Raw genomic sequence first — 14,156 nt, 5'->3', positions numbered from 1 at the left:
GTGGGGAGTTCTTGGAGGGAGGGAGCCGAGGGTCTATCAGAAACAGTCTCTCTATCCCAGGGTATGGGTAAGGTCTGCGTACACACTACCCTCCCCAGATCCCACTAATAAAATTATAGTGGGTTGTTGTTGTTTATATGCGGTGGCTGCTGAACTCCTTGTAGGTCTGAAGTTGATTGCTTTTGAATCAGCTTTATCTTACAGATGATATAGTCATAGAACTCGAGCTCATTTTGAACGAGACATATCTTATCTTATTTAATGTTCACATTTGATTTTAATTCTATTACAATTATATTTTATCTTTAAAAGATGAGTGAAATTTATTGTACGGGTATAACAACACTTCACTATAACGATTAAGTTTTTTTTTAAACCATTTTTCATATTATTTTGTTTTCTATATCAGTACTTCACTATCTGAAAAAACAAGTATGTTATAGAAATATTTAATTGTATATTTTGTCGTTATAGAAAAAACAAGCCAGAAAAAGAGGGGCAGAAATAACTGAGTTTTTAACGGCCCTTATGTTTGTGAATTGCGACAAGTCTATTTTCATCCCTATTATATTACCTGAACACATATAATCCTTCAAAATTGCAAAAGTTGAGCATTTTTGGTCTAATTGATGGAATTCCAAAATGAATCATATAAAACTATGTCATATGTCTTCCATGTGACCAATCTAAATAGCAAATGTGGTCACTAATTTCTTGCCCAATTTCATTTTCTCTTGATTGCAGTTTATTTTTATTACTACGGACTTCTTTTTGACAGAACTTTTTTTATATATTTTGCTAGTAAATAATATCAAGAGTCTTTTTTTACTTTAATCACGTGGAAAACACGTAATATTTTTGTGAATTTTAATGGGCCTTATGACTGAAGTGCTCAATTTTTAAAAACTTAAAGGACTCAAGATAATATAATACGGTACAACAATTGCGATGTATAAGTCGCATTGCGCAATAGCTTAGTCGCATTTGGCAAGCGTCATTTAGAAAGAGCGATTTATGAGTCGCATTTGTAAATAGCAATTTATAAGTCACATTTGATAATTGCGATTTATTAATCACATTAAATCACATTTAGATATTCATTTTACGTTATATTTTCTGTACTCGAAATAAAGTGCCTTGAAAACCCGATCGAATTTTATTCAAACAAATTGGAACTTGTTTTTGCTTATTGCGTCCGGCTTGGTCGACTTTTGAGTTTAATCGGATGCTTAGGTCGGAAAACAGCTATTTTTAATAGTGTAAAGAAAAGAAGTTTAATATCTATAGTGTAAATTAAAGAAATTTTACACTATCAAATCACTTAAAATAATAACTATAAGTAAAATGTTATATAAAAATATAGAATGTCAGATCAATAAGCTAAAATTAGCTGGATCAACAAAAAAAATTGATAAAATAACTTATTAATTAATTCTATTAACTATTAATCACGGTAAAAAAATTAATGCAAAGGAAAAAACAAAATTATATGAACTGGAAATTCGAAAATTGTAATAGCATAAAGCAAAGACCGGTAAAACTAAAATGCCAGAATGTATATATATTACCAAAGGCTGCTCACTGGGTTGTTGTTGTAAAATATACAAGTCATACATGGTAAATCCCAATAGTTGCGCTAGAGAGTGCATATATACAATGTTAGTCGCCACTATAACCAATCCATGGTCTAACACAAAATATTTAACTGAAGTGAACTGTTAATACAAATAACACAACATGGAATAATAACATACTGAATCAATAACAATGCGAAAAGTGAGTGAAGTTCCCTGTTGGGTTTAAGCAACATAGGACACTCTTGTGGGATGTATCATGCCATTTACTTTTACCAACAGAAGTCGCAGATTCGATGAGGATGTCGATGAAACATCACTGTCCCACGGGACATCTTTCGTCTCTCTAATAAGAGAAGAAACTTTGAGCCTCATAGCTGGTTTCCTATCCTGTGAAATTATCCAGGAAGAAAGCAGTTCAGACAAATTTGACCTCTCTAACTTGGTTGTGAAAGAGCTGAACAAATTGCAGAAAGTTCATTTGTTACAGAGGCATTAGGAAATTAAACTATTGAAAAAGGGAGAAAACCTCACTCCTTAAAGAGCATAAGTTGCCTGTAAATAATCCACAATATCTGCACTTTCAAACATTTGTACTCCAGTATTTGGATCTTCTAAGTATGGGACCTAAAAACAAAGTCATTATTAGTTTTCCACATTATTTATGGAAGTGTGCATAACACTTAACAGACATCCGAAAGGTAGAGCTAACATAAAGCAAAGCATAACCTGGAAATGTCCAACTCTTTCGTATAATACTTGGCGTTTGGGGCTACCACGAGCACAACTGCACCATTTGGTTTAATGCAGTCAGAGAAAATCAAAAGCATTGAAATTGTTGTCGGGTATACAGGAATAGACATGTCACCTTTATCCTAATTTTTGTTTTTAAATGAGTAAAGAAGAAAACTAGATAAGAAGAATCTCATTCTTGAAACCAGTGGCAAAGTGCACTTTTGACAATAAATAAATACTTTAAAAGACAAGTGAACTAAATGGATTCAGATACTCCTGTTTGGGGTGAGAGAAGGATCCTCTATCCACCCCTTCGAATGAATGTCAAATCACTTCTATGTCGTTTAATCTAGTTCTCGGACAAAAACATTATAAGAATAGGTCTTGATAATTGAAGCAGCAAGTTAAATTCTTTGAGCAGAAACCTACCAAATCAAATGTATGAACTTATAGAAGACTTCATATAATATAAGCTTTGATGGTATTCTCCTAAAAGATAATTTAATCAGCTTATCATTTGATGCCAACGGCATCCTATATTGCACAGTATATAAATTTTGTTCATCATCCATTTCATAGTAACATGTACCTGTGAAGTATGTGGGGAAGCTCTAATTCTACAAGCACCTCACGTACAACTTTGCAGAATGGAGAAGGCTGGAAAAATGACACAAGTGCAAGCAGGTCATGTAATATGGATATACTATTCAGCAAGAACTATTTTTACATGATGATTGAAAAAATCTAATAGAATTGTTAACTTAGATTCATTTAAACCAAACTAACAGCAGAATGCTTTATAAGTAAGCATGCGCTAACCTCGTATGCCCATATCTCAAGTGGCTTCGGTGGCAGTTTAGATGGCCGATAGGAAGACCCCTGGAAAAATCACAGCAAATCAACTTGGTGTCCTCTTCTCAATATTAATAGTTTTCTACCAACTCTATACACTGAAGTCTAAATCTGTGAACAAAGTTATGTCCTCAGGAAGTCTTTTAACTTTTGGAGATAAAACTGTATGGACGAGAAGTCATAGAACCAAAAGCACATACACTTATTAGCAGAGAGGAAAGGCATATACCTTTCCCATTCGACCAATCATGGCAAAGCCTGCAGTAAGTGTCTGAGAGGACAAGCTCCAACATTTAATAAATTGTACATCTATTAAACACTCTTTCTATTAATCTAACTCATTGATGACCATAAGTTTGTTTGCTTACAGTGAGAAGACCAAGGGACAACATAAGTGGGACATTTCCATCACCTGCACAAGGAAATCAACCTAATTAATGCACTCACTAAGAATAGATTTTACCAGAATGATGGAGAAATAGTACGAAGATCAAATGATCTTAAATGGGTCAATTGGAATCAACTGTCATTCCTGTCAATCCTAAATCTAAACGTTGCTAATTTTTTAACAATAAGAAACTACATGGGCTCCAATATATAGATTAAATGCACTAACAAGAATTTAAAATAGTAATTTTAGGAAGTAGAATTCAGATGTCTTTTCAATATAAGTTGGCCATTACAGCTGCGTACCATACTTTCTAACCAAATAATTAATAATCTCATCTGATTCATACATTGCAACTCCAGTGTTTGGATCAACCTGCAGCAGAATAACACAAATGATTAGACGCCATAATGTTTTGATAGACATGATCAACGAATAGAATAAAAAATCATATTATTTTTGTTAGTTTACAGCATGTATATAGTGTAGTATTGTCCCACATTGGTAGAAGAGTAGTATGTCCTTGTATAGTATAGCTATAAATAAGGACCTCTTGTATTGTATTGTTAATCCAATATCAATAACATAATCCAATATCAATAACATATTTTCTCCCGTGCCTTCTCACATGGTATCAGAGCAATTGTGAGAGACTTATCGCTGTGCATAAATTCCAGCGATTCCGGGAAAGAGAAATCAGTATTTTTTAAGGCTGTTTTCTATCTGCTTTATTTCTGTCAGTGTTGTGCAAAATCCAACACTATCACAAGAGTCGTCACTGTCCGGCGACCAAACCCCAGTGAAAAACTCCGGCAGTAGCCTCCTCACGCATCTCCACGCGCCACCAGAAGCTCACGCGCCGGTGCGTACGACCACTTCCGGCCATTTTTTGAAAATCTTCCTTCAGAACAGTTGGGTCGCCTGGTAATTCCGATCCTACCCCTACTGTTTTCATTTCATTCCGACAACTCTGAGTTTTTTTCCGGCAGCTACAGTACTATTCCGACAGCTATAGTAGATTCCGGCAGCTACAGTTTTTAAGTATTCTGTTTCTGTGTTTCCGTACACTGTTTTAGTGGATTACAGTTGATTCTTTCTCCTATTTGGTAATAATTTGCAACAATGTCTTTGGGATTTGATGCTTTTGGGTCTAGAAACATGAGTTCTGGAAGCTCTAGTGCTATTATTACCTCGGAACCTTTAATGGGAGGTTCAAACTACTTAGCTTGGGCTTCATCTGTCGAGTTATGGTGTAGAGGTCAAGGTGTTCAAGATCATCTAATCAAACAGTCTAGCGATGGAGATGAAAAGGCAATAGCACTTTGGGCAAAAATCGATGCTCAGTTATGTAGCATCTTGTGGCGATCTATTGATTCCAAGTTGATGCCATTGTTTCGTCCATTCCAGACATGTTATTTGGTTTGGGCAAAGGCACGCACCTTATACACTAATGACATATCTCGCTTCTATGATGTGATATCACGGATGACAAACTTAAAGAAGCAGGAATTAGATATGTCTACTTACTTGGGTCAAGTACAGGCAGTCATGGAGGAATTTGAGAAGTTGATGCCAGTTTCTGCTAGTGTGGAAAAACAACAAGAGCAGCGACAGAAGATGTTTCTCGTTCTTACCCTCGCTGGACTTCCTAATGATCTTGATTCAGTACGCGACCAGATTTTGGCTAGTCCGTCTGTCCCGACAGTTGATGAATTATTCTCTCGATTACTCCGCCTTGCTGCAGCACCAAGTCCACCAGTGATCTCATCACAGATACTTGATTTCTCTGTTCTTGCATCCCAGACAATGGATGTTCGGGCATCTCAAACTATGGAGCATAGACGAGGAGGAGGTCGTTTTGGAAGATCTAGACCCAAGTGTTCTTATTGTCACAAACTTGGACACACTCGTGAAATGTGCTATTCCTTACATGGTCGTCCACCCAAAAATGCTTACATTGCTCAGATAGAGACTCCAGGTAACCAAGGATTTTCTTTATCTAAAGAAGAATATAATGAGCTCCTTCAGTATCGAGCAAGTAAGCAGACATCTCCACAAGTAGCCTCAGTTGCTCAGACTGATACTTTTGTTTCTGGTAATTCTTTTGCTTGTGTTTTCCAGTCAAGCACTCTTGGCCCATGGGTCATGGACTCCGGCGCTTCTGATCACATCTCTGGTAATATATCACTTTTGTCAAATATTGTATATTCACAGTCTCTTCCCACTGTTACTTTAGCCAATGGATGTCAAACTAAGGCAAAAGGAGTTGGACAAGCTAATCCCTTGTCTTCTATCACCCTAGATTCCGTTCTTTATGTCCCTGGCTGTCCTTTTAGTCTTGCATCTGTTAGTCGTTTGACTCGTGTCCTCCATTGTGGTATATATTTTATTGACAATTCTTTTATTATGCAGGACCGCAGTACGGGACAGACAATTGGTACAGGACGTGAATCAGAAGGCCTTTACTACCTTAACTCACTCAGTCCTTCCAAAACATGTCTAGTTACAGATCCTCCAGATCTAATCCACAGACGTTTAGGACATCCGAGTTTATCTAAACTTCAGAAGATGGTGCCTAGTTTATCTAGTTTATCTACATTAGATTGTGAGTCGTGTCAACTTGGGAAACATACCCGAGCCTCCTTTTCGCGTAGTGTTGAGAGTCATGCAGAGTCTGTCTTCTCCTTAGTTCATTCTGATATATGGGGTCCTAGTAGAGTCAGTTCATCCTTGGGATTTCATTATTTTGTCAGTTTCATTGATGATTATTCAAGATGTACTTGGCTTTTCTTAATGAAAGATCGTTCTGAGTTATTTTCTATATTCCAGAGTTTCTGTGCTGAAATCAAAAACCAATTTGGTGTTTCTATTCGCATTTTTCGCAGTGATAATGCCTTAGAATATTTATCTTCTCAATTTCAGCAGTTTATGACTTCTCAGGGAATTATTCATTAGACATCTTGTCCTTATACCCCTCAGCAAAATGGGGTTGCTGAGAGAAAGAATAGACACCTTATTGAGACTGCTCGCACACTTCTAATTGAATTTCGTGTTCCGTTGCGTTTTTGGGACGATGCAGTTCTCACAGCTTGTTATTTGATTAATCGGATGCCTTCATCTCCTATCAAGAATCAGATTCCGCATTCAGTATTGTTTCCCCAGTCACCCTTATACTCTCTTCCACCTCGTGTTTTTAGGAGCACGTGTTTTGTTCATAACTTAGCCCCTGGGAAAGATAAGTTAGCTCCTCGTGCTCTCAAGTGTGTCTTCCTTGATTATTCTCGTGTTCAGAAGGGATATCGTTGTTATTCTCCAGATCTTCGTAGGTACCTTATGTCAGCTGACGTCACATTTTTTGAGTCTAAACCTTTCTTTACCTCTGCTGACCACCATGATATATCTGAGGTCTTACCTATACTGACCTTTGAGGAGTTTACTATAGCTCCTCCTCCACGTTCGACCACAGAGGTTTCATCCATACCAACCGTTAAGGAGTCTAGTGTTGTTCCCCCTAGTTCCCCAGCCACAGGAACACCACTCTTGACTTATCATCGTCGTTTGCGTCTTCCATCAGGCCCAACTGGTTCTCGTCCTGCACCTGACCCTGCTCCTAGTACACCGATTGCACTTCGGAAAGGTATATGGACCACACTTAACCCTAATCCTCATTATGTCAGTTTGAGCTATCATCGTCTGTCATCTTCCCATTATGCTTTTATATCTTCTTTGTCCTTGGTTTCCATCCCTAAGTCTACAGGTGAAGCGTTGTCTCATCCAGGATGGCGACAGGCTATGAGTGACGAGATGTCTGTTTTACATACAAGTGGTACTTGGGAGCTTGTTCCTCTTCCCTCAAGCAAATCTACTGTTGGTTGTCGTTGGGTTTATGCAGTCAAAGTTGGTCCCGATGGACAGATTGATCGACTTAAGGCTCGTCTTGTTGCCAAAGGATATACTCAGATATTTGGGCTCGATTACAGTGATACCTTCTCTCCCGTGGCTAAAGTGGCTTCAGTCTGCCTTTTTCTATCCATGGCTGCGGTTCGTCATTGGCCCCTCTATCAGCTGGACATTAAAAATGCCTTTCTTCATGGTGATCTTGAGGATGAGGTTTATATGGAGCAACCACCTGGTTTTGTTGCTCAGAGGAAGTCTCGTGGCCTTGTATGTCGCTTGCGTCGGTCACTTTATGGTCTAAAGCAGTCTCCTCGAGCCTGGTTTGGTAAGTTCAGCACGGTTATCCAGGAGTTTGGCATGATTCGTAGTGAAGTTGATCACTCTGTGTTTTATCGGCACTCTGCTTCAAGTCTCTGTATTTATCTGGTAGTCTATGTTGATGATATTGTTATTACTGGCAATGATCAGGATGGTATTACCAATCTGAAGCAGCATCTCTTCCAGCACTTCCAAACTAAGGATCTAGGCAGATTGAAGTACTTTCTAGGTATTGAGGTTGCCCAGTCTAGCTCAGGTATTGTTATTTCTCAAAGAAAATATGCTTTAGACATTCTTGAGGAGACGGGGATGATAGGTTGCAGACCTGTTGACACTCCGATGGATCCGAATTCTAAACTTATGCCAGGACAGGGGGAGCCGCTTAGCGATCCTGCAAGCTATAGGCGGCTGGTTGGAAAATTAAATTATCTCACAGTGACTAGACCCGACATTTCTTATCCTGTGAGTGCTGTAAGTCAGTTTATGAATTCTCCCTGTGATAGTCATTGGGATGCAGTTGTCCGCATTATTCGATATATAAAATCGGCTCCAGGCAAAGGGTTACTCTTTGAGGATCGAGGTCATGAGCAGATCATTGGATACTCAGATGCTGATTGGGCAGGATCACCTTCTGATAGACGTTCTACGTCTGGATATTGTGTTTTAGTAGGAGGAAATTTGGTGTCCTGGAAGAGCAAGAAACAGATTGTAGTTGCTCGGTCTAGTGCAGAAGCAGAATATCGAGCAATGGCTATGGCAACATGTGAGCTAGTCTGGACCAAACAATTGCTCAAGGAGTTGAAATTTGGTGAAATCAGTCGGATGGAACTTGTGTGCGATAATCAAGCTGCCCTTCATATTGCATCAAATCCGGTGTTCCATGAGAGAACTAAACACATTGAGATTGATTGTCACTTCGTCAGAGAAAAGATACTTTCAGGAGAGATTGCTACAAAGTTTGTGAGGTCGAATGATCAACTTGCAGATATTTTCACCAAGTCTCTCACTGGTCCTCGTATTGGTTATATATGTAACAAGCTCGGTACATATGATTTGTATGCACCTGCTTGAGGGGGAGTGCTAGTTTACAGCATGTATATAGTGTAGTATTGTCCCACATTGGTAGAAGAGTAGTATGTCCTTGTATAGTATAGCTATAAATAAGGACCTCTTGTATTGTATTGTTAATCCAATATCAATAACATAATCCAATATCAATAACATATTTTCTCCCGTGCCTTCTCACAATTTTGAAGAAGTCAAGTTCAGTAGAATTACAGCATAGATAGTCATTTTCGCATTTCAAGAATGGGCAAAAAGTAAATGCAACATGAGAGACACCAGTGCCCAGGGAAGAAACTACTTAGCATGTCTTGAACCATCTGGAGCCATCAAATAATTGCATTGAGTAGATTCCAAAAGAACCTTTCTTATAAAGATTTCAAAAAAAAAAAAAAAATTAGCGACCAGAGAGGGATGCTCAAGTGATAAGCACCCTCAACCTCCAACTCTGACGTTGCAGGTTCGAGTCACCAAGGGAGCAAAGTGGGGAGCTCCCGGGAAGGAGTAAGAAATAAAAAAGAACTTTTAGTAACTTATTTCAAAGTATCTACTGTATTAGATATTCTTATTTGGCAGGTGAATTACACCTGGTGCTCTTTGATTCACATTTAATAACATATTGGTTGATTTTTAGTGAAGGAAAAAAGGCAAGTAAAAAAAATTATTTCATTTTAAAGCTTGCAATAAATTTGTGGTTGTGTGAGCTTCTGACTGCTAATTTTCTCTACAGGGAGCAATAGGATAAGTTATCTAACCATATAGGGGAACTGCTGCTTTCCACCCATCTGACCAACTTTGGGACGGAAGTTCGGACCATTTCTTGGGCAAGGATAAAAGAGGACATCAAGGTCTAAAACAGCAACTATTTCCCTAACCTGCAATAAATTGACACCTTTTAACAAATCAGGGACAAAACAAAAGAAAAAGATCAAATGAGTAGTTCAATGTGTATAATGTTCAAAAGAAAATATAGTACCAGTCTGCAGAAGCAGAATGTCACAAGATTCTTTTTTCTTTTCCTAAAGCTCCATAGAGTTGGTAGGCTAATTAAAGTTGAAAGCATAAAAATATAGTAGTTCTACACATATTATTTTTAAAGTAGTTCTACATACATTAGTGTAAACTTCCATTAATCAACAATTTAACAATTGAAAGAACTTCCCATATATGCAGGCACGTTGGAAATGCTTGATAACAATAACTGGGTTTATATAAATAAAAGCTTGTTTCCGTCTGTTCTAGCTTTAATGCACATAACAATAGTAGAAGAGTAGATTACAGCTATGAACCTTATCAGAAGGAGAAAGAAAGAGTAAATGCATCTGCAGTTACCTTCCTACAAAACGGGCAGCTGAAGAAATCCCCACATGTTCCATGCCAGGCAACATAAGAGAAGAAACAGGTGAATCAAGTCTATAATAAAGTCTAAAACTTGGATAGGAAATAGGAAAAGCTAAAAGGAAACACGCATAAATTTGACATTAATAGATGTTGACAGTTGAATGTAACAGTGATCATTAAAATACTTCCCCAGCAAAAATACCTTTCAAACTCATATATCTCGATTGGCTTCTCAGGTCGAGGACCTACTTTTGAACTTTCCTTCACCTTGAAGCCTATTATAAACATCTCAGTTTCAGAAAAGAATTATTCAAGCCATATACTCTAAAAGTTCAAATTAAATGTTAGTCAATGCCTTTAATAGGAAAACTTGGGAAGGATATTTCCAGCGACCAGCAATATATCCAAAAATTTCCTTTGGTATTGCTGAAACTAGGGGATTTCCAACAATGACAAAATAAGATATAGCAGTAAAGTGGTTAAGTTTAACTTCCTGACAGACCAACACATATAATAAGATACAAATAATCATGGTCTTCTATCGCTTAACTAATAAAACATATCACATATTTAACTAATGAACAACAACTTGGAGCTTCGCCTGTACTTCTATTTTCTTATAGAATGAGGTCTTGATTCATTTTTCTTTTTCTCCTCGGGAGTGCGTTCAGATAAGTAAAGGTTATACTCTTAATACTTCCGCTTTTTGGAAGTTTACATGTTGGCTTCTCTACTTTCTGATATGCACATGACCTGTATCTGTATCAAGACTTGCTGATAATTGTTGTAAAGTCTAATAACTGATTCCAATTCCCCTCAACACCATCCTAACAAGTTTTGGATGAAAATGAATAAGGAAAAAAGTGAATGATAACAACCAGCAATTCCAAGTGCATACTGGTCAGCTGGAACCTCATTTTTGGAGACAAAAGATGCTGAATACCTGCAGTTGTACATAAGGAATAAGCATACCAAATGTATCAACATCAGTATTCAGAAGAATAAATACAAAGGTCTTCAGAAAACCCAAAAGAAAGATGTCATTAAGCTTCGACTCATCATTCCTAAGACTAAAATGTTACAGCAAGTAGCATTCTGACTTCCATTTAAATCATATCAGGAATAACTATGTACGCCACTTATGAAGATAACTTGACACTCCAATTCAGTTTTTGCACATCTTGAAGCAGCACCTTGAATTGTCTCGTACAGCTATTTAGTAGTTGAACTTTAGAAAAGTATCATTGACTGTAACTTTGTAAGTGTGCTTCTTCATTTATCCCAATTACTTTTATCACATAAAAGCATATTGAATTTCACTTCTCTCAAGCTATATATACCCCCACCAGATGCATCTCTAGGATTTGACTCATGACTAATTTCACCAAAAACAGAATCTTCTCTCGCTATCTACTTACTTTTGGTTATTACCTTCTGCAAATAATTTGATATCCCATTTCTTCCCCTAAGTAAGTACAAAAAAAGAAAGAACCAAAGGTCTTCTTATTAACTCTAAAAATAACATGCTTGTGCTGAAAATTCCACCAGCCACTCCAGACTCGTACTATAACTATCAATACCCCTACATAGGCCACATGTCATTCTTGATTAACTAATGAGTTCCATTAAGTTTGTTAAGACAAAATGCTTCTCAACTAAATAAAGGATCACATTTTAATGAGATCCAAGGACACTTAACTAATCGCCTCTCTACTCCCTCGGGGTAGGGGTAAGGTATGCGTACACACTACCCTCCCCAGACCCCACTTGTGGGATTTTACTGGGTTGTTTTTGTTGTTGTTGTTGTTGTTGTATTTTAATGAGATCCACATACACTTAACTAATCGCTGATTGTTCTGCATAGAAAATTAACATTTAGCAGATTGTTTATTTGTTTCGTTGTAGCCAGCTTTATTTGCTTTCCTCATACCACAAGCCATTTTGGACTTCTATACTACAAGCAACATGCCTTCCAATTTTCATGTTCATGGGTTTTTCTTTACTGTTGTCATGTGAACAATATATTTATAGTCAACCAAATTAAGTAATAACACACAGAAATCTGTAGTTCTAAATACAGATAGATAGCTGCGCCTTACTGCAAATTGGTTTTAAGAAGGGATGAAGATGTTACTCTCGTCAATAACAAAAAAGAAAAGGAATGTTGAATTTTAATGCCTGGCTTGCTGAAGGTATGAGTAATTAAATAGCAGACTTCATAAAATGTCATCAGAAAATTTTATTCAAAACTGTATATCACAAAAGCTGACTCTCATTTTTCCTTAACAATTTATGTCCTCTTCTTCACAAAAATGTCATATTAGAAAGCAGATCTGCTGTACTGGGTGTGCTTTGCTTCCCATTATGGAAGTCCAGTCATTTGGTGGTCAGAAGAATTAACTGCCTCGCTACAAATTACTTCATCAAAAAAAAAAAAGACTTAACTGCCTCGCTGAAGGTACAAATAACTGAAATGAGAGAATCATATTCTCACTTTAAAGTTATACAGGACATTCTTTTGTAGTAGCTAGTCAGTTGCAGTCTGCTTCCAAGAAGAATGATAAGTTCTTGTAAGATACAGAGATCACAGTGCCTAATAAATTATATCAATGCTTATACCTTGCGACTACTTAGCTCCAGACATTGTACTCCTTAAACTCAAGTTAAACTAAAAGCATGCAGAAATTTTTTTTAACAATAATTCTCGACAAAACAAGTCTTATAATCCTTATAAGTCATTCCAATTTCAGAAACACTATTCCCAAGTGATCAGAAAACTTGAATGTTCCCCAATTCACAAATACCGCTACAATTTAGAATCATATGCATATCGTCAATCATACAAATCAATAGTCTAGCCTAAATCCCAAATTATTTAGAGTCAGCTATAAGAATTCTCTGCATCCATTCATATTCAGATGATTCATTATAGTTACTATTTTGGATTTAAGTTATATACACCGGGAATATAAAAGCTTTTTTTACACTAGGAGTGAATTTTAACTTGTGATAGCATGTTAGTTACAATTTTTTTATCATATTACGAAATAATGCTAATCAAGGAATTTAACTGTAATAAACTAATTATTGACTTGATTGTATAAATAATTTTCACACAGTAACTTAAACTCTACTGTTTTTTACTACTACAACACTCTTTCATTTTATTCGAGCTAGGAACTAACTACACTCTACCAAACTTACATAGGTGGAGTTTATTATCTCATACAAACACAAGATCAACTTTCTAAAAAATTGAGGTAATTAAAGATGAAATTAAACTGAATGAAGTAATTGAGCAAAAAGCATTACCCAGAAACAAGAGCACCAGTACCAAGGCGAAAAATCAAAGCAAGAGAAGCACTTAATATGTCCAAAATCTTATCAGTTCTCGGTGTAAATGGCTTAGGCTTCGGCGCCTTGAAATTCGGCGGCGCTGAAAATGAAAAATCCGATTTGGATTCCTCTTTAGTGCTCACAGAACCATTTGAACTATCTGAAGATTGAGCCATTGATTTTACTAAAAAGACTCTGTTATTTCTAGAGAGTTTGTGAACTGAAATTGGCCGGAGAATTGGAGCCGGTGAAACGTTCAGAACTCCGGCCATGGTTTTCCGGCGAAGTTCAGAAACGAGTATGTAGTATATGTTGGTGTGGCCAAAAATGAAACAGGTAATTCCGTTAAGAAGTTTATGGAGTATTTATTTTGTGAACTGTTTTTAGGTAAATTATTATTTTATTTCTTTTATTTATTTGCCTTTTTTCTTCTTTCTGTTTTTAGTAACTAGAAGATATTTATAATAATTACATCACTGAAAAATTAAATAGCACCCTCAATATATTCTTTTCATCCCCTTTTTGAATTTTACTGATTGGACTAATTTATACTCGCATCGATAAATTCCTACCAAGAACAATAATAATAATAATAATAATAATAATAATAATAATAATAATAATAATAAGTTTATATTTAGTTTCTTTTACTG

At 36.6% G+C, this 14,156-nt stretch overlaps 1 protein-coding gene across 3 annotated transcripts; it reads right to left on the bottom strand.

The window, feature by feature from the left end:
- Positions 1-1,535: 1,535 nt before the first annotated feature.
- Positions 1,536-13,855, bottom strand: LOC142164574 (uncharacterized). 3 transcript variants are annotated; one of them, XM_075222471.1, is made up of 13 exons: positions 13,480-13,855; positions 11,046-11,110; positions 10,370-10,442; positions 10,159-10,177; positions 9,582-9,701; positions 3,855-3,924; positions 3,530-3,573; positions 3,391-3,432; positions 3,129-3,188; positions 2,899-2,966; positions 2,304-2,361; positions 2,104-2,201; positions 1,536-1,964 (listed from the first exon to the last, which is right to left on the bottom strand). In XM_075222471.1, exons 1-12 carry the CDS (start codon positions 13,773-13,775, stop codon positions 2,112-2,114), a joined length of 1,005 nt encoding a protein of 334 aa, XP_075078572.1. In that variant the 5' UTR covers positions 13,776-13,855; the 3' UTR covers positions 1,536-1,964; positions 2,104-2,111. The 3 variants fall into 3 exon arrangements, with proteins under 3 accessions (XP_075078572.1, XP_075078570.1, XP_075078571.1); XM_075222469.1 differs by having other exon boundaries at positions 2,109-2,201; positions 13,480-13,854; XM_075222470.1 differs by having other exon boundaries at positions 1,616-2,031; positions 2,109-2,201.
- Positions 13,856-14,156: the final 301 nt, after the last annotated feature.

Source organism: Nicotiana tabacum, chromosome 10 (assembly GCF_000715075.1).
Source record: "Nicotiana tabacum cultivar K326 chromosome 10, ASM71507v2, whole genome shotgun sequence".
NCBI classification, from domain to species: Eukaryota; Viridiplantae; Streptophyta; class Magnoliopsida; order Solanales; family Solanaceae; genus Nicotiana; species Nicotiana tabacum.
The sequence above is the reverse complement of the archived record's forward strand: the minus strand, read 5'-3'. Positions and strand labels throughout refer to the sequence as shown.